Raw genomic sequence first — 19,043 nt, 5'->3', positions numbered from 1 at the left:
CGCTCACACACACACACACACACACACACACACACACACACACACACACACACACACACATGCTCACGCTACCCCAGCACACACAAGAGGTGAGACACACACACACACACACACACACACACACACACACACACACATGCTCACGCTACTCCAGCACACACAAGAGGTGAGACACACACACACACACACACACACACATGCTCACGCTTAGGGGTGTGCATTGGCACTGCCCTCACAATTCGATTCGATTACGATTCACCAGGTAACGATTCGATTCACTTTGATTCTACGATGCATTGCATTGCGATGCATCAACATTCTACTGCACACAACGAGGCAAATTTTGAGGTCATGAGGCAATACAAGCAGTCAGATATTGAACAACAGATTTTATTGGCTGCTATGTGTGTATTATCACTCTCCTGTATCTTTGACATAAATATCATTAAATAAAATAAAATTGAATGGTACAGGGTATTGGATATGGCATTTTAATACGTTTAATAATTTAAACACATTGTAAAATTTAAAGCCCAAATGTCCATGCATGTCGAAATTTGCTGCAAATTCAAAACTGGATTACTCTAGAACGGCTAACTGTACAGGGGACTGCTTTACACCTTTCTGTTCGGTAAGGTCAGCTGTTTATTCTGATATATGGTTTGTTATGTGTTGAACAAAGGGTTTGTGAAGTATCCCACCGATAGGAATGGGTAGGGAGATGGGCGCAGAACCTTCAGTAGAATTTATGATTAAATTGAAGTATATTATTTACTTTTCTCGTGAACCGTTCACCACAGCAATTAACGGCTAACATTGTTTAAAAGCTGAGAAAAAGCTCTTTCATGTGATGTGATAGGCTACTTGTGATGTCTGTGTGATGAGTAGGCTCGTTCGCGAGTAGGCTAGTTAGAAGAATGGGTGAATTTGGATGCACTTTTTCTTGCCGTGCGCTGTCACTTTCTCCACTGCGTAAAAGACTAAATTAATTTGCGCTGTGAATGCTTATTTTGACAGGCCATAGGCTAAATAAAAAACGTTATTAGTCGGACGCAAAACAGAATATTGAAAGAAGGGGACACCAAGGCCACCGTGGCCTGTAAACCTCTGATTTTCAAAGGGGCATCACGGCCAACTCAAGGGGCAACGATGGCCATGGCCGTCGTGAAATTCCTACCCTGCACATACTGCACACACAGTAACGAAGCCAACTCAGGATGCCAACGATCGACATGGTTCGTGAAGTTAGTTGTATTGCCAACGTGCTTGATTTTAGTGTGGCAGGTTTTACACACCGCGTACGTCTTGTCTAGTTTCCCATTAACTTCGTAGAATCCGAAATGTGCCCAGATGTCCGCTTTCCAAGCTTTGGGTGCGTTTTTAATTACCCGTCTATCGCGGTCATCTCCCTCCGTCATCTTGATTCTTTAGTGTTGTTGTTATGCTAGCTAGTGCTGCCGCTTAGCATGTAGCTACAGGCTGCGCATGTCATTACAACGTTGCTCCGGAAATGCCCCCAGAAGTAATTGAAACTTCACAACTTTATTGTCCACTCAAGGCCAGAAAATAAACAGTGACATAATTGATTATGGCACGTTGCCGCATCGATGCTGAATCGTGCATGCGGCGCATTGCAATGCATCACCGAATCGATTATTGTTGACACCACTACTCACGTTACTCCAGCACACACACACACACACACACACACACACACACACATGCTCACGCTACCCCAGCACACACAAGAGGTGAGACACGCACACACACACACACACACATGCTCATGCTACCCCAGCACACACAAGAGGTGAGACACGCACACACACACACACACACACACACACACATGCTCACGCTACTCCAGCACACACAAGAGGTGAGACACACACACACACACACACACACACACACACACACATGCTCATGCTACCCCAGCACACACAAGAGGTGAGACACGCACACACACACACACACACACACACACACACATGCTCACGCTACTCCAGCACACACAAGAGGTGAGACACACACACACACACACACACACACACACACACACACACATGCTCACGCTACTCCAGCACACACAAGAGGTGAGACACACACACACACACACACACACACACGCTCACACACACACACACACACACACACACACACACGCTCACACACACACACACACACACACACACATGCTCACACTACTCCACCGCACACAAGAGGTGAGACACACACACACACACACACACACACACACACACACACACACACACGCTCACGTTACTCCACCGCACACACACACACACTCACGTTACTCCACCACACACAAGAGGTGAGACACACACACACACACACACACACACGTTACTCCACCGCACATGTTGCTAATGTTGGTAGTAGAGAACCTCAGTGACTACACAGTGTGTTCATAAGAACAACTTGTCTGAAGAATAAAAACTAAATATGGAAACATTGAAATATTAAATATGGAAACATTGACATATGAAATATGGAAACATTGAAATATGACATATGAAATATGGAAACATCGAAATATGGGAATATGTGGCAACGCTGTGCTAATGTTGGTTTTAATTGGGGACATTGGGAATGTGTGGGAATGCTGTGCTAATGTTGAATCTGACTGGGGAATGTGGGAATGCTGTGCAAATGTTGAATCTGACTGGGGAATGTGGGAATGCTGTGCAAATGTTGATTTGGACTGGGGAACATTGGGAATGTTTCGGAATGCTGTGCTAATGTTTTGACTGGAATGTTGATTTGGGGAATGTGTGGGAATGCTGTGCTGATGTTGATTTGGGGAACATTGTGGGAATGCTGTGCTAATGTTTTGACGAGGGATTGTGGGAATGCTCTGCAGACGCAGCCGGCGGCAGGATGTGAAGTACGGCAACCCGATGCGGCAGTGCCGCGGCTACAACTCCAACGGTAAGCCCCTCCTCTTGTCCAGTCGGCTGAGCCAATAGGGAAGTCAAGAGGATGGATGTCATGCCTGCTCAGCACTCTGATTGGCCTGCGCTGTGTCCCTCTGCTCTGAGCAGCCAATAGGAACGCTGTGGAGGCAGTGCAGTACGCGGTGGAGGGCAGCAGCAGCTTCCTGGAGTGTCAGGCGCGCTCACCACAGGCGGCCATCAGGTGGCACCATCACCGTGGTAACAGTGACCGCAGGAAGGAGGTAAGGCCAAAACACACACACACACTCACATACATTTACACACACACACACACCCACACCCACGCACACACACAGGCACAGGCACACACACACACACATACATTTACACACACATCCACGCACACACACACACACACGCACACACATACATGTACACATGCACGCACACACACACACACACACCTCATACAGCTTAATAATCCACCATTTAGGCTATAGCATTATAGTTATATCATGTTCACATGCACAAACTGAAATAATTTGACTTTAAGCACATCATTAACACCATCTCTGAGGAAAGGTGAGATTTTGATACAGCAAGAGTGAAGACATTGATTTCAAATGGCTTTTCATTTATTTGTCAAACAAGTAGAATGTGTTATTGGCATCTACAGGAACTTCTGTTGAGGAGATCGTATAGCCCATTTAATTAGAATTAGAAAAGAACTGTTTAATTAGAATTAGAAAAGTCAATGCGTTCATATAGCCTGTTTAATTAGAATTAGAATTAGAAAAGTCAATGTGTTCATATAGCCTGTTTAATTAGAATTAGTCAATGTGTTCATATAGCCTGTTTAATTAGAATTAGAAAAGTCAATGCGTTCATATAGCCTGTTTAATTAGAATTAGAAAAGTCAATGTGTTCATATAGCCTGTTTAATTAGAAAAGTCAATGCGTTCATATAGCCTCTTTAATTAGAAAAGTCAATGTGTTCATGTAGCCTGTTTAATTAGAATTAGAATTAGAATTAGAACTAGAAAACGCAATTCCAGGGAATTACCAGTGCATGAAAATGCAAAACATATGGTGTGAAATATATTGTTGAAACAGATGATGTGCTAATTGGCAACCAACATGATGAGGTTTAATATAGTTGGAATGACTGGACAGTTAAATAGGTGGATAGTTTAAATTATTAAATATTTACAAGGTAGATGAGGTTTAATATACTTTGAATGACTGAACTCGGTAGATGAGGTTTAATATAGTTGGAATGACTGAACGGTTAAATAGGTGGATAGTGTAAAAGGTTAAATTATTTGCTAGGTAGATGAGGTTTAATATAGTTGGAATGACTGAACTAGGTAGATGAGGTTTAATATAGTTGGACTGACTGAACAGTCAAATAGGTGGATAGTTTAAAAGGTTAGCCTGAGAAACTGATAGTGTGCAGGTGGCCTGGCCACCTGGCCTAGGATTCTAATTGCTTAACGGCAGTCTTAATAGAGCCATATTGTATGCTTAAAGCCTGAGACAGAGTATAAGTTAAAAAGTTAAATGTAGATAGTGTAATGGATGTTGATAGACAGAAAGTTGAATGGATGTTGATAGGCAGATTGTTTAATGAATGTTGATGGATAGTTTAATGGGTGGATGAGTGAATGGTTTGAAGAGGATGAATGGATAGAAAGTTGGATGAAATGTGTCTTATATCCTTGTAGAATGGAGAAACACAGAGAGTTGGTCTAGTTCAGTAGAAAGCAGTTGATACAGGTGCAGTCAGTTGAACTGATTCTTTGATGGGGCCTAGATGAGCAGCTGGAAGATGATACAGGTGCAAATCAAGTTAATTAGTCCATTGTGATGTCATCAGCCCATGTTAAGTCTATGGGGACATTTTGAGTAGTTTTTAATTAATAGTTTAAAAAGTATAAAAGTTACAAAGTCCCCATGTCCTAAGTAAGACCTACGCAACGCAGTTTGAATGAAGTTTCTACGTTAAACGGTTGAAGCTGCATTAACTGCGTTAGAAGAAGAAAAATAAGAAGAAGAAGCCTAGGAAGAACAGTAGAGTGCATTTTCATGCACTCTAATAATGTTAACCAAGTTGTTTTGTTAAAAATGCTAATTAGCATGCTAACTATGCTAGCATGCTAACTATGTTACTTAGCTAACTCAGCTAATCATTTTTAACAGTTTTGCAAACTATGCTAACTAGCATGATAACATGCTAGCATGCTAACTATGTTAACCATGTTAATTAGCTAACTTAGCTAATCATTTTTAGCAGTTTTGCTAAAAATGCTAACTAGCATGCTAACACGCTAGCATGCTAACTATGCTAACCACGTTACTTAGTTGACTTAGCTAATCATTTTTAGCAGTTTTGCTAAAAAAGCTAACTAGAATGCTAACATGCTAGCATGCTAACTATGCTAACCATGTGACTTAGCTAACTTAGCTAATCATTTTTAGCAGTTTTGCTAAAAATAGTAACTAGCATGCTAACATGCTAGCATGCTAACTATGCTAACCATGTTACTTAGCTAACTTAGCTAACTAGCTACAGTGGGTAGGAGTCATAGTTGATGACAAGTAACAGTTTACAATGGCTGAACAGTTAAAAAGTTCAGTAGTTTAAAGGGTTAAATTGTTTAACAGTGAAATATTGTAGTGAGGACTTTTATTTTGAAACAGTTTTTGGCAGAGGAAGCAGTTGAACAGGATGTGTAGTCTTAATAGGGCCAGTTTGTATGCTTAAAGCCTGAGACTGGCAGTTGGTCCAGGTGGCCCGAACACCTGCCATAGGATTCTAATTGCTTAACGGCTCTATTGTGATGTCATCAGCCCATGTTAAGTCTATGGGGAAATTTTGACTAGTTTTTAATTAATAGTTTAAAAAGTATAAAAGTTACAAAGTTGAAAAATACAAAGCCCACATGTCCTAAGTAAGACCTACGCAACATAGTTTGAATGAAGTTTCTACGTTAAACGGTTTAAGCTGCATTAACTGCGTTAGAAGAAGAAGAAGAAGAAGAAGAAGAAAAAGCCTTGGAATAACAGTACAGTGCATTTTCATGCACTGTAATAAAATGCCTAGGAATAACAGTACAGTGCATTTTCATGCACTGTAATAAGAAGCCTAGGAAGAACAGTACAGTGCATTTTCATGCACTGTAATAAGAAGCCTAGGAAGAACAGTACAGTGCATTTTCATGCACTGTAACTAGAAAAGCATTTCCTGAAGGAAATACAGTGCATGAAAATGCAAAAAATATTATGTAAAATATCATACAGAGTAAAAACAAACTATATTGGTTGCTAGGTAGATGAGGTTTAATAGTTGGAATGACTGAACAGTTAAATAAGTGGATAGTTTATATGGTTAAATGATTTTCTTGGTAGATAAGGTTTAATATAGTTGGAATGATTGAACGGTTAAATAGGTGGATAATTTAAATGGTTAAATTATTTAGGTAGATAATTGACGATAACTGACAGGTTGAATGGCTCTAATGTTTGCTAGCAGTTATGCTAACTATGTTATCAAAGATAATAATGTTAACCAAGTTACTTAACTTAGTTAACTTAGCTAATGTTTTCATTTTAGGTAGTTTTGCTAAAAATGATAATTAGAATGCTAACTATGCTAACCATGTTACTTAGCTAACCTAGCTAATCATTTTTAGCAGTTATGCTAACTAGCGTGCTAACATGTTAGCATGCTAACTATGCTAACCATGTTACTTAGCTAACTTAGCTAATCATTTTTAGGAGTTTTGCTAAAAATGCTAATTAGCATGCTAACATGCTAGCATGCTAACTATGTTAACCATGTTACTTAGCTAACTTAGCTAATCATTTTTAGCAGTTTTGCTAAAAATGCTAACTAGCATGCTAACACGCTAGCATGCTAACTATGCTAACCACGTTACTTAGCTAACTTAGCTAATCATTTTTAATAGTTTTGCTAAAAATGCTAACATGTTAGCATGTTAACTATGCTAACCATGCTAACTAGCTACAGTGGGTAGGAGTCATAGTTGATGACAAGTAACAGTTACAATGGCTGAACAGTTAAAAAGTTCAGTAGTTTAAAGGGTTAAATTGTTTAACAGTAAAATATTATAGTGAGGACTTTTATTTTGAAACAGAGGAAGCAGTTGAACAGGATGTGTAGTCTTAATAGGGCCAGTTTGTATGCTTAAAGCCTGAGACTGGCAGTTGGTCCAGGTGGCCTGAACACCTGCCATAGGATTCTAATTGCTGTGATGTCATAAAGGCCCAATGTTAAGTCAATGGGGAAATTTTGAATAGTTTTCTAATTAATAGTTTAAAATGTATAAAAGTTACAAAGATGAAAAATACATAGCACTCTTATCCTAAGTAAGACCTACGTAACAAAGTTTGAATGAAGTTTCTACGTTAAACGGTTGAAGCTGCATTAAATGCGTTAGCAGAAGAATAAGAACTAGAAAAGCATTTCCTGAAGGAAATATAGTGCATGAAAATGCAAAAATATGATGTAAAATATCATATAGAATAAAAACAAACTATATTGGTTGCTAGGTAGATGAGGTTTAATATAGTTGGAATGACTAAACAGTTAAATAAGTGGATAGTTTAAATGGTTAAATTATTTAGGTAGATAGTTGACGATAACTGACACTTGGAATGGCTCTAATGTTTGCTAGCAGTTATGCTAACTATGTTAACAAAGATAACTAGAAAAGCATTTCCTGAAGGAAATACAGTGCATGAAAATGCAAACAATATGATGTCAAATATCATACAGAGTAAAAACAAACTATATTGGTTGCTAGGTAGATGAGGTTTAATATAGTTGGAATGACTGAGCAGTTAAATAGGTGGATAGTTTATATAGTTAAATTATTTGCTTGGTAGATAAGGTTTAATATAGTTGGAATGATTGAACGGTTAAATAAGTGGATAGTTTAAATGGTTAAATTATTTAGGTAGATAGTTGACGATAACTGACACTTGGAATGGCTCTAATGTTTGCTAGCAGTTATGCTAACTATGTTAACAAAGATAATAATGTTAACCAAGTTACTATGCTAACTAGCATGCTAACAATGTTAAAATGCTAAGTATGTTAACCATGTTACTTAGCTGACTTAGCTCATCATTTTAAGCAGTTTTGCTAAAACTGCTAACTAGCATGCTAACATGTTAGCATGCTAACTATGCTAACCATGTGACTTAGCTAACTTAGCTAATCATTTTAAGCAGTTTTGCTAAAAATGCTAACTAGCATGCTAACATGCTAGCATGCTAACTATGCTAACCATGTGACTTAGCTAACTTAGCTAATCATTTTTAGCAGTTTTGCTAAAAATGCTAACTAGCATGCTAACATGCTAGCATGCTAACTATGCTAACCATGTTACTTAGCTAACTTAGCTAACTAGCTACAGTGGGTAGGAGTCATAGTTGATGACAAGTAACAGTTACAATGGCTGAACAGTTAAAAAGTTCAGTAGTTTAAAGGGTTAAATTGTTTAACAGTGAAATATTGTAGTGAGGACTTTTATTTTGAAACAGTTTTTGGCAGAGGAAGCAGTTGAACAGGATGTGTAGTCTTAATAGGGCCAGTTTGTATGCTTTAAGCCTGGCAGTTGGTCCAGGTGGCCCGAACACCTGCCATAGGATTCTAATTGCTTAACGGCTCTATTGTGATGTCATCAGCCCATGTTAAGTCTATGGGGAAAATTTGAACAGTTTTTAATTAATAGTTTAAAAAGTATAAAAGTTACAAAGCTGAAAAATACATAGCACCCATGTCCTAAGTAAGACCTACGTAACATAGTTTGAATGAAGTTTCTACGTTAAACGGTTGAAGCTGCATTAAATGCGTTAGAAGAAGAAGAAGAAGAAGAAGCCTAGGAAGAACAGTACAGTGCATTTTCATGCACTGTAATAATGTTAACCAAGTTACTATGCTAACTAACATGCTAACAATGTTAAAGTGCTAAGTATGTTAACCATGTGACTTAGCTAACTTAGCTAATCATTTTTAGCAGTTATGTAAACTATGCTAACTATGCTAACCATGTTACTTAGCTAACTTAGTTAATCATTTTTAGCAGTTATGCTAACTATGCTAACTAACATGCTAACAATGTTAACCATGTTACTTAGCTGACTTAGCTAATCATTTTTAACAGTTTTGCTAAAAATGCTAACTAGCATGCTAACATGCTAGCATGCTAACTATGCTTACCATGTTACTTAGCTAACTTAGCTAATCATTTTTAGCAGTTTTGCTAAAAATGCTAACTAGCATGCTAACATGCTAGCATGCTAACTATGCTAACCATGTTACTTAGCTAACTTAGCTAACTAGCTACAGTGGGTAGGAGTCATAGTTGATGACAAGCAGACAAACAGTTACAATGGCTGAACAGTTGAAAAGTTCAGTAGTTTAAAGGGTTAAATTGTTTAACAGTGAAATATTGTAGTGAGGACTTTTATTTTGAAACAGTTTTTGGCAGAGAAAGCAGTTGAACAGGATGTGTAGTCTTAATAGGGCCAGTTTGTATGCTTAAAGCCTGAGACTGGCAGTTGATCCAGGTGGCCCGAACACCTGCCATAGGATTCTAATTGCTTAACGGCTCTATTGTGATGTCATCAGCCCATGTTAAGTCTATGGGGAAATTTTGACTAGTTTTTAATTAATAGTTTAAAAAGTATAAAAGTTACAAAGCTGAAAAATACATAGCACCCATGTCCTAAGTAAGACCTACGTAACATAGTTTGAATGAAGTTTCTACGTTAAACGGTTGAAGCTGCATTAAACGCGTTAGAAGAAGAAGAATAAGAAGAAGCCTAGGAAGAACAGTACAGTGCATTTTCATGCACTGTAATAAGAAGCCTAGGAAGAACAGTACAGTGCATTTTCATGCACTGTAATTAGAATTAGAAAAGCCAATGCGTTCATATAGCCTGTTTAATTAGAAAAGTCAATGCGTTCATATAGCCTGTTTAATTAGAAAAGTCAATGCGTTCATATAGCCTGTTTAATTAGAATTAGAAAAGCCAATGCGTTCATATAGCCTGTTTAATTAGAATTAGAAAAGTCAATGCGTTCATATAGCCTGTTTAATTAGAAAAGTCAATGCGTTCATATAGCCTGTTTAATTAGAAAAGTCAATGCGTTCATATAGCCTGTTTAATTGAAAAGCCAATGTGTTCATATAGCCTGTTTAATTGAAAAGTCAATGCGTTTATATAGCCTGTTTAATTAGAATTAGTCAATGCGTTCATATAGCCTGTTTAATTAGAATTAGTCAATGCGTTCATATAGCCTGTTTAAGTAGAATTAGTCAATGCGTTCATTAGTGTTGTCACGATACCAAAATTATGACTTCGATACGATACCTGCCATAAATATCACGATGCTCAATACTGAAGCGATACTACGGCGAAATCCTAAGATATCTGGAAAAGAAAGGACTCATACCTCCTCCAAGTGTCATTTGTGTTGAATTCGGTGCACTTTTGTAGTGTGCAGGTCAATTCTGGGTTCTAAACTTCTAAACTTCCTACATAATTATTATTTTTTATAGTCAGTAAAATAGTAGGTCTACTTTGTGTGATTAAGTCCTTTATTGTTTGTTATAGTTAATTTGTTGTGTTGTGTTTTGGCAATAAAGTAGCTTTAAATAGCCAAACTAGGCTAGATCAAGGTCAGTGTTTAAATTACTGCATGCAAATCACTGAATGCTATGCCTAATCTTTAGGCCATCTGATGTACAGTATAGGCTACCCTAGGCCTTCCCGTGTTCATTGGATTTCTTTGACAGTTGCAAAGGGAAAAATGTGAGGATAGTATTCTTTGCGCCCAGTGTACAAGTACGACGTTCCAACCACTCAGGTCTTCGTCAGATAGGCCTACACCATTACCTGTTGCAATATATCTGTGTGCATTACATTACGTCTATTTCTTTGATAACATGATTTGCTACCACGTAACAATAAGCCGCTATTATGATGGTAATATGCTGTGGGCTTTAATTAGCGCATTTCGGTAGCCTATCGGCCTATCCTACATCTGGGCAATAATTATTGAACAAATTGCAGTCTACATGCCATGACAAATATTACCAGTAGTACTGACCGAACATGAAATAGATTGTTTTTTAGTGTTGGTAATGTTATTCTGGCGTGAACATTGCGCTTTCATCACGTTAGCACCCTATGATTACAGCTCGTTATGTCTCGTCAAAATGATTACAGCTCGTTATGTCTCGTCAAAATTCATTGATGAAGGAAGGTTCGCTTTATCCCAGAGAACCATACTCGTTTCACTTTCAAAGAAGAACACAGAAGAGAAAAACTTGGCACTAACCATGTAGTTGTGTTTTCTATAGCATATTCGTTAACCTGTCGTTCTTTGAACTCTTTAAAAATGTGGGGATATGTCTGCGAGGTGTTTAGCCAAGTTCCATGCGTAGCATACTGCTTTTAAATGACTTTGAAACATATTTTACAAACGGGCCTCTGTGTACCTGATGGCTTGCCTTCACTATTCGCGATGTATCCAAAATAGTTCCAGATTTCACATTACCTTTTGTTTTATCCACAAGGCCGAGGACTGTCGGCTAGAGAACTATGTTGACGTTGCTGCGCACTCACTCACTCAGAGCTGCCTGCTTGACACGCCCACTTGCCTAGATGCGTGCAAGGAGCAGTGAGAGCAGCAGTTCACACAGACACAGAACGTTATTATTTTAATAAAGTATCGATTCTAAAAACGTCGGAAATCGTATCGTTTTTTGCGTGAAGGCATCGTGATACCTTTTTAGTATCGATACACCATGCAACACTAGCGTTCATATAGCCTGTTTAATTAGAATTAGTCAATGCGTTCATATAGCCTGTTTAATTAGAATTAGAAAAGTCAATGTGTTCATATAGCCTGTTTAATTAGAATTAGAAAAGTCTGACAATCTGGTCTAAAAGTTGATGCGTTAAAATACAGACATCTACAACATTTTTGAGAGGATGAGAGAGGGGATACGAAGGACAGCAGAGGAATGCTACCTGAAGTCTGAAGCTTAAAGAGTCTGCGGCAGCAGTGTAGGTAGGTGGAGAAAAAGCGGGGAAATCCCACTGAACTGACAACATGTCAACGTCAGACGTATGCCTGTAAACAAACCAATCAAAGGGAGACGCAGTAGCCTAGAAATCTAGACGCAAATTAATTTGCTCAGCCTGTACGTCTAGTATCAAACCATAGGAAGTTCTATTGGCTAACACCGTGGATGTTATTCAATCACAGCACTCTATTTTGTTAGAGAGTCTTAAGGATAACGACAGTCCTGCGACGGTGAACAAGGAAGGTGGCTATGGCGAACGAAGAGCGGTTGTTTGAATCGGCGTTGACGTCAACTTTGCAGACGTTGGACTTGTGCTTTTCTTTGAAAGTTGAGCAACACAATGCACTTAAGTCATTCCTTTCGAAGAAGGATGTATTTGCCGTTTTGCCGACCGGATACGGATATGGTCGTAGCGCTGGCCTATTGCATGCCTAGGCAGTTTGAAAGACAATTATCTGCCCGCCCCTTGGATTAAGAGAGGTGAATGGTTCGATGCCAGACTATACATTTCAATGATATAGGATGGCCCGCCAGGCTAGAGACACATTGTATTTTTATTGTCTTGAGTACAGTGTAAATCACAATGCAGTATTACAATTCTTTAAAGACACTTTAACCCCCCCCCCACTGCCGAGCAAAGGGAAAGAAAAGAAAACAACAAAACAAAAAACAAAGAAAATAAATAAATAAATAAATAAATAAAAAGGGAAAGGAGGCTCTATAAATGAAAGCTGTCAGTGTGAAATTTGTACTTTACTGCTGCAGCAGATTATGGAGAAGAGTGTACGGTGAGGTTTTCAAAATAAGTCAGTAAGGGGTCCCAAGTTTTGAAAAACTTCTTAGTCGACCCTCTGAGGAAGAATTTAATCTTTTCAATTTTTAGAAACATCATCATGTCAGATAGCCATACTGATGCCAAATATAGCTGTTAGGGGACTAGGTTGCAAATCTAAATCAAAGGCTTCATTTAGGATTCTAAACACTGATGTCCAGAATTCCCCAAGCCTCAGACACGACCAAAACATATGAGGAAGGTTCGCTTGGTCCTGTCCACAGCGATCACATATGTCATCTATATTTGGGTATATTTTGGCTAGTTTAGCCTTACTATAGTGCATGCGGTGTAGAACTTTAAACTGAATCAAATTTAAACGCGCACAAGAGGAGGTTCCATTCACCCAGCCCAAAGCTCTGTCCCACACCGCATCGGAGATGCCTGTCCCTAATTCCTCTTCCCATTTTGTTTTAATTCCCTCCATGGACACATTATTAAATGACATAATCAAATTGTAAATGATAGAAATTTGACCCCTCAAGGTCAGAGGAGTCAATAATATATCCTCCATATGTGAGGGTTTAGGTAATTGAGGAAATGATGGGGTGCTCGTTTGAATGAAATGACGAATCTGAAGATACCTGAAAAAGCTAGATCTTGGAATTTGAAATTTGTTTGCCAGTTCAGTGAAGCTTGGGAAAACCTTCTCTATGAAAAAGTCTTGACATGTAGTAAGGCCCATGAGTGTAGACAGCCCAGGCTCGTTATAGTAACAACAGTCTTCCCCCCCCCCCCAGGTGCGGTCCGACGGGCGAGTTCTGAGGCTGGATCAGGGTTTGCTGTTGCGCTCGCTGCAGCTGGCGGACGCGGGACTCTATGTGTGCAGCGCCACCGAGAACAACTTCAAGCACGTGCTGGTGCGGCTGCAGCTGGTGGTGCTGGGCAGTGGGGCGGTGAGCGCCGCTCTGGTGGAGAGCGGCCAGACTGCACCCCCCCTGCAACCCCTGGCAGGACAGTACCGCGATCTGCTGACCATCCTGAGCCAGCCCGAGATCGGCCTCATCAACCAGTACTGCCAGGACTACTGGTCGCTAGGAGACCCGCAGCTGGGCGGAGCCAGGGAGGAGCTGGGAGAGCAGAGGAAACCCAGGAGTCGCCGACATCATGGGGGGGAGGGGCCTCACCACCACACACACCCACACGGGGAGGAGTCACACCATCACCACCCACATCATAACTCTGGAGGGGCAGAGGCAGAGGAGTCATGAGAACTTCAACTGAGAAAGACTCCAGTTACCCATCAAGCCTAAACAAACAAACAAACAAACAACATAGAAGTCCACTCAACACTCTCATGCTCAGTATTTATTGTCGGCTGTATATAGTAGCATTTGGTGAGATTCTTTCTACCACAGTAGAGGCTGTTTGTGTATAAGTGTCATATGGTCAAATATTGTTCTTGTTTTTATCACTGTTGTAAAAAATGTCATGTTCATGGTATTTTGTATAAAGTCTTGTGGAGTGAATAGGTGGGGAAAGTAAAGGGAATCAGAAATGGGTAGGAGAAGGAGAGCACGGTGACTCAGAACACTGCTCTGGAACATCATGTCAGAACACTGCTCTAGAATATCATGTCAGATCACTGCTCCGGAACATCATCTTAGAACACTGCTCTAGAACATCATGTCAGAACACTGCTCCGGAACAGCATCTCAGAACACAGCGCCGGAACACTGCTCCGGAACATCATGTCAGAACACTGCTCCGGAACGCCACTTTAAACCCTCTCTGCTCTGAAAAACCACACTGTGGAACCCTGTAAGCAGAGCATATCCCAGGCCTGACATGACATTCAGTTCCTTAGCTTCCATTGTTCTCCTATCAGTACAACCCCACACACCAGCACAGACGTCTTGTGCCACCACCTAGTCAATACCTTCCGCTTCTATTGCTGTCTCCACCACACAATCCAATCCATTGTTTATGGAATGCAGATCAATTGAAGATTTCGACACAAAGATTTCAGGGCAAATGACCGATATGGACCAATTTGGACGCTCAAGGACGCTCGTGCCCAACACTAAACCTGTGCATGAGTGGTCATCTGCCAATCAGCATGTGAAACACCATACAATAGATTCTCTCCACTAAACCTTTTAGTGCCTCTCGTACAGAGGTCTGGTATGTCCAAAAGGCTTCTGTCTTTTCTAATGTCATCCTTTGCTTTTGTGCACTGTTGCCGATGTCTGGGCCTATTCTGAAGTGCATCTTTATTAGGAAGATATTGCTATGCTAAGATATTGATATGTGTAGTAGTCATCAGATGTCGTTATCCAGAGACAGGGCTGTTACCTTCACTTTCATCTGGAAACCTATGTAAAAGTGTGAGTTGTAAAACCATTAGGGCCCAATTTAGACTAGTTTAGTCACTCCTCAATTTAGACTAGTTTAGTTAAGTTACTCCTCAATTTAGACTAGTTTAGAACCTCCTAAATTTAGACTAGTTTAGTTTAGTCACTCCTCAATTTGGACTAGTTTAGTCACTCCTCAATTTAGACTAGTTTAGTCACTCCTAGTTTAGTCACTCCTCAATTTAGACTAGTTTAGTCACTCCTCAATTTGGACTAGTTTAGTCACTCCTCAATTTAGACTACCGTATTTTCCGGACTATAAGTCGCTCCTGAGTATAAGTCGCATCAGTCAAAAAATGCGTCATGAGCAGGAAAAAAACATATATAAGTTGCACCAGACTATATAAGTAGCATTTATTTAGAAATGTATTTCACAAAATCCAAAACCAAAAACAGAGACTATGTAACTGGATTATTGAGGCCAAAAAGATTAATGAAGATGAAGGAGTGAAGGCAGCCAAGAGGAGGGCAGGAAGGTAATTGCAAAGCAAAAGATTCACTGAAAGAAAATGCCATGAGGTGCACCAAAATGTTACTAAAATGTGGAGAATACAATGCAGTCAAGCATTTTGCACGATGTGGAGTCACAAGCTGGCAGCAGATTAAATGCTCATGAGAGAGAAAAAGATGCAGTTTTAGACGTGACCTAAAAGATAGGCCTATAGGCCCGACGGTAATTGTAAAGCAATTTACAAAAGATTCACTGAACAAAAATGCTGATGTGGTACATGAAAATGTAGCTACAAATGTGGAGAATGCAATGCAATCAAGCATTTTAGACGATGTGGAGATACAAGCTGGCAGCAGATTAAATGCTCGAGAGAGAAAAAGATGCAGGTTTAAATTGACGTGCAGACCGAAGCTGCAGCAAGCAGGTGATATTTAGAAATGTATTTCACAAAATCCAAGACTAAGAACAGACAGACTACTGTACACATTGAGGCCAAAAATATTGAGAATTCTACAGGGAATGTTAATGAAGAAGAAGGAGTGAATAGTGGCAAGCCGAAGGCTGCTGACAAGGCCCGACGCTAATTGTAAAGCAATTTACAAAAAAATCACTAAACTCAAATGCTGATGTGGTACATGAACATGTAGCTAAAAATGTGGCAAATGCAATGCAATCAATCATTTTGTACGATATATTGGCACAGGCTGGCATGCAGCAGAACAGTTGCTTGGCTGGCCACATCTGAGAGAGCGAGAGAAAAAAAGATGCACATTTAAAAGGGTCTAAATTCCAGCGCGGAATTGCGGGTATTGCGAATACATTATTACTTAGTATTGAGCATAATAATAAAAGTCCTGCAAATCTAGCCATCATACTGCGAGAGATTCCCACACATTTTACCCTGTACCCTGTCTGACATTAATATAATAATGGAGCGGCCTGAATGCGGGACTATTGACGGACCAACTCTGACTTCAATTGAACCCCATGCAGAGACACACACGCGCGCGCGCAGGACCACTTTGCGGGTGCCTCTCTCTCTCTCTCTCTCTCTCTCAGCAGGATTTGTCACAGCTAAAGTCAAATTATAGCCTAGGTGCTTCAACATCAACCGCTATCGACAGGAAAGGAAAACAAAAGTTTAGCGATCAGGAACCATCAGGAATTTTGCAAACACAGAAGCATAATAGCCTATAACGCAAGAGAACATGGATGTGTTCTCCATTTGAGGAACGTTATGATCAATTGCGGACGTGAACAGACAGCTACAGACGCGGAGCGCATGGTAGGCCTACTTTCACTTTCTAGTGTGCGCATTCATTACATGAAAGATAATTAGTAGCAAAACAGCGATACAATATTACATGGCAGTGCGTTTTGTTTTCAAATGTTTTCATGCATGTCTAGATAACAGGTGAGGAATGTTTAGGAGACTCGTAAATCCTCAAATTTAGGCTGCGCAAAGCACAGGACCTTTATTTGGCCATGGCTTGTATTCGAGTCAGCTATAATATAGTCCTTTATTTCTTGCGTTTTATTGTGAGACATAGGCCTACTTTTCGTTTGGAGCGGCATGGGTAGGCTATCAAAAGCAGCAGATGTTTAATTTGAGATTTAATTTTAAAAAAGTGTGACTTAGCCTATAGTCCGGAAAATACGGTAGTTTAGTCACTCCTCAATTTAGACTAGTTTAGTCACTCCTCAATTTAGACTAGTCTAGTCACTCCTAGTCTAGTCACTCCTCAAGGCCTCCTGGAAAGAACAACACTGCGACTTTGGAAACTATAAATCGTGTGTGTGCAGGGGTAGGCCAGTAGCCTGTTTCTAAACAGATTCAGCCTGCTGTTCATTATATTAGAACTGAGCATTTATTCCTGAAGGAAAAATAAATACTACATTACCCATAAATCATTCCAAAACAGGCAGTGATTGGTCTATAGCGCACAGGCACATTTGAAAGCCATGGACTGCAATGAGCATTTATGCCGTGGACTGCAATGATTGACATGTTTGTCGTGGACTGTAGTGATTGACATGTTTGTCGTGGACTGTAGTGATTGACATGTTTGTCGTGGACTGTAGTGATTGACATGTTTGCCGTGGACTGCAGTGATTGACATGTTTGCCAGAGAAGAGGTGGGAGGAGGAAGTCCAACTGAACCTCATCACAGGGATTCATCACAAAGCTTCAGAAAGCTACAGTTATGATATCCCATCATGCTGGTGTTGGTGTGTGTGTTGTGTAGCTGAGGGCTTGGGTTGGTATGAGTGTGTGTGTGTGTGTGTGCTCCTATGCAATGGGGCGGAGTATTAAATGTTAACCAGAATACTGGGAGGTTATGTTGTTTGTGCATGCTATATTTATGTGGTAGCTGTTCAATTACTGGCTGTTGTATGTGTCAGTGTTCAATGTTTATTTGGGATCACCTCTAGCAGAATTCCTGACCTGCACCCCCAGTGCCCCCCCCACTCCCTCAGTACCCCCCCACACTCCCTCGGTGCCCTCTGCCCCCCCCCTCCCATATGTAATGGAATGCATGGACAGCGTCCTCTGTACAGTTGATGTTTTTTGGCCCCTCCAGGATTTCGCAACCCTACGTTTTCACAACTCTATAGTTTCACAAACTCAAGGATTTCCCACAATTGCAGACTGAACCTTTTTTTATTACCACGGTTATGGGGTCCTCTCCATTATCCATCCTGATTGGATTTTCTGCAGGAATTCTCAATAAATGCAGTTGAAATTGTGGTGATGGCCGCAACAATCACAACAAGCCCTTGCAAGATCCTGGAAGCCTTTAGATTGTTTTGTGTGTTCAGATTGTCTCCCTTTCCTGTATGGGCACACATGCTGTGATGACCTCTAGATGACCTCTAGGTGACCTCTTACTCACTGTTACAGTTGCTAATAAATGAAAGCTCTATATTTCATTAATACCATGTTATGCCAGTGATTGGGACTCAAAGCTGATGCTGTTCTGTAGTTGATATTGTCAGGATCTGATCTCACTCAATACAAGTTCAACAGATATTATGGGTGACACATGAATGCAAACAAATGGAGAATGTGTCCCCATCACTGGGGAACTATCAGCAGAATTATCTAGTGGTATGCCCTAATGAAGCATACTCTGAATACTATTCATTTACAGGTAAGGATGCCCTAATGAAACATACTCTGAATATAGGTAATTAGGCCCTAATGAAGCATACTCTGAATACTATTCATTTACAGGTAAGGATGCCCTAATGAAACATACTCTGAATATAGGTAATTAGGTCCTAATGAAGCATACTCTGAATACTATTTTCCATTTCTGCCAATAGATCACCTTAAATGAGAACTCCGGCCATTTAAACACA

At 40.1% G+C, this 19,043-nt stretch overlaps 1 protein-coding gene across 3 annotated transcripts in view; it reads left to right on the top strand.

Moving 5' to 3' along the window:
- The window catches only part of LOC121706651 (semaphorin-3F-like), a 139,990-nt gene extending 124,414 nt beyond the window's left edge, over positions 1 to 15,576 (top strand). For all 3 annotated transcript variants that reach the window (XM_042088570.1, XM_042088569.1, XM_042088571.1), the window contains 3 exons: positions 2,885 to 2,952; positions 3,066 to 3,199; positions 13,616 to 15,576. In XM_042088570.1, the coding sequence (XP_041944504.1) occupies positions 2,885 to 2,952; positions 3,066 to 3,199; positions 13,616 to 14,086 (673 nt within the window). In that variant the 3' untranslated portion in view covers positions 14,087 to 15,576. The remainder of the gene's footprint in view (positions 1 to 2,884; positions 2,953 to 3,065; positions 3,200 to 13,615) is intronic.
- The last annotated feature ends 3,467 nt before the right edge of the window (positions 15,577 to 19,043 follow it).

The sequence above is a fragment of the Alosa sapidissima genome, chromosome 4, assembly GCF_018492685.1.
Source record: "Alosa sapidissima isolate fAloSap1 chromosome 4, fAloSap1.pri, whole genome shotgun sequence".
Classification (NCBI taxonomy): domain Eukaryota; kingdom Metazoa; phylum Chordata; class Actinopteri; order Clupeiformes; family Clupeidae; genus Alosa; species Alosa sapidissima.
The sequence above is the reverse complement of the archived record's forward strand: the minus strand, read 5'-3'. Positions and strand labels throughout refer to the sequence as shown.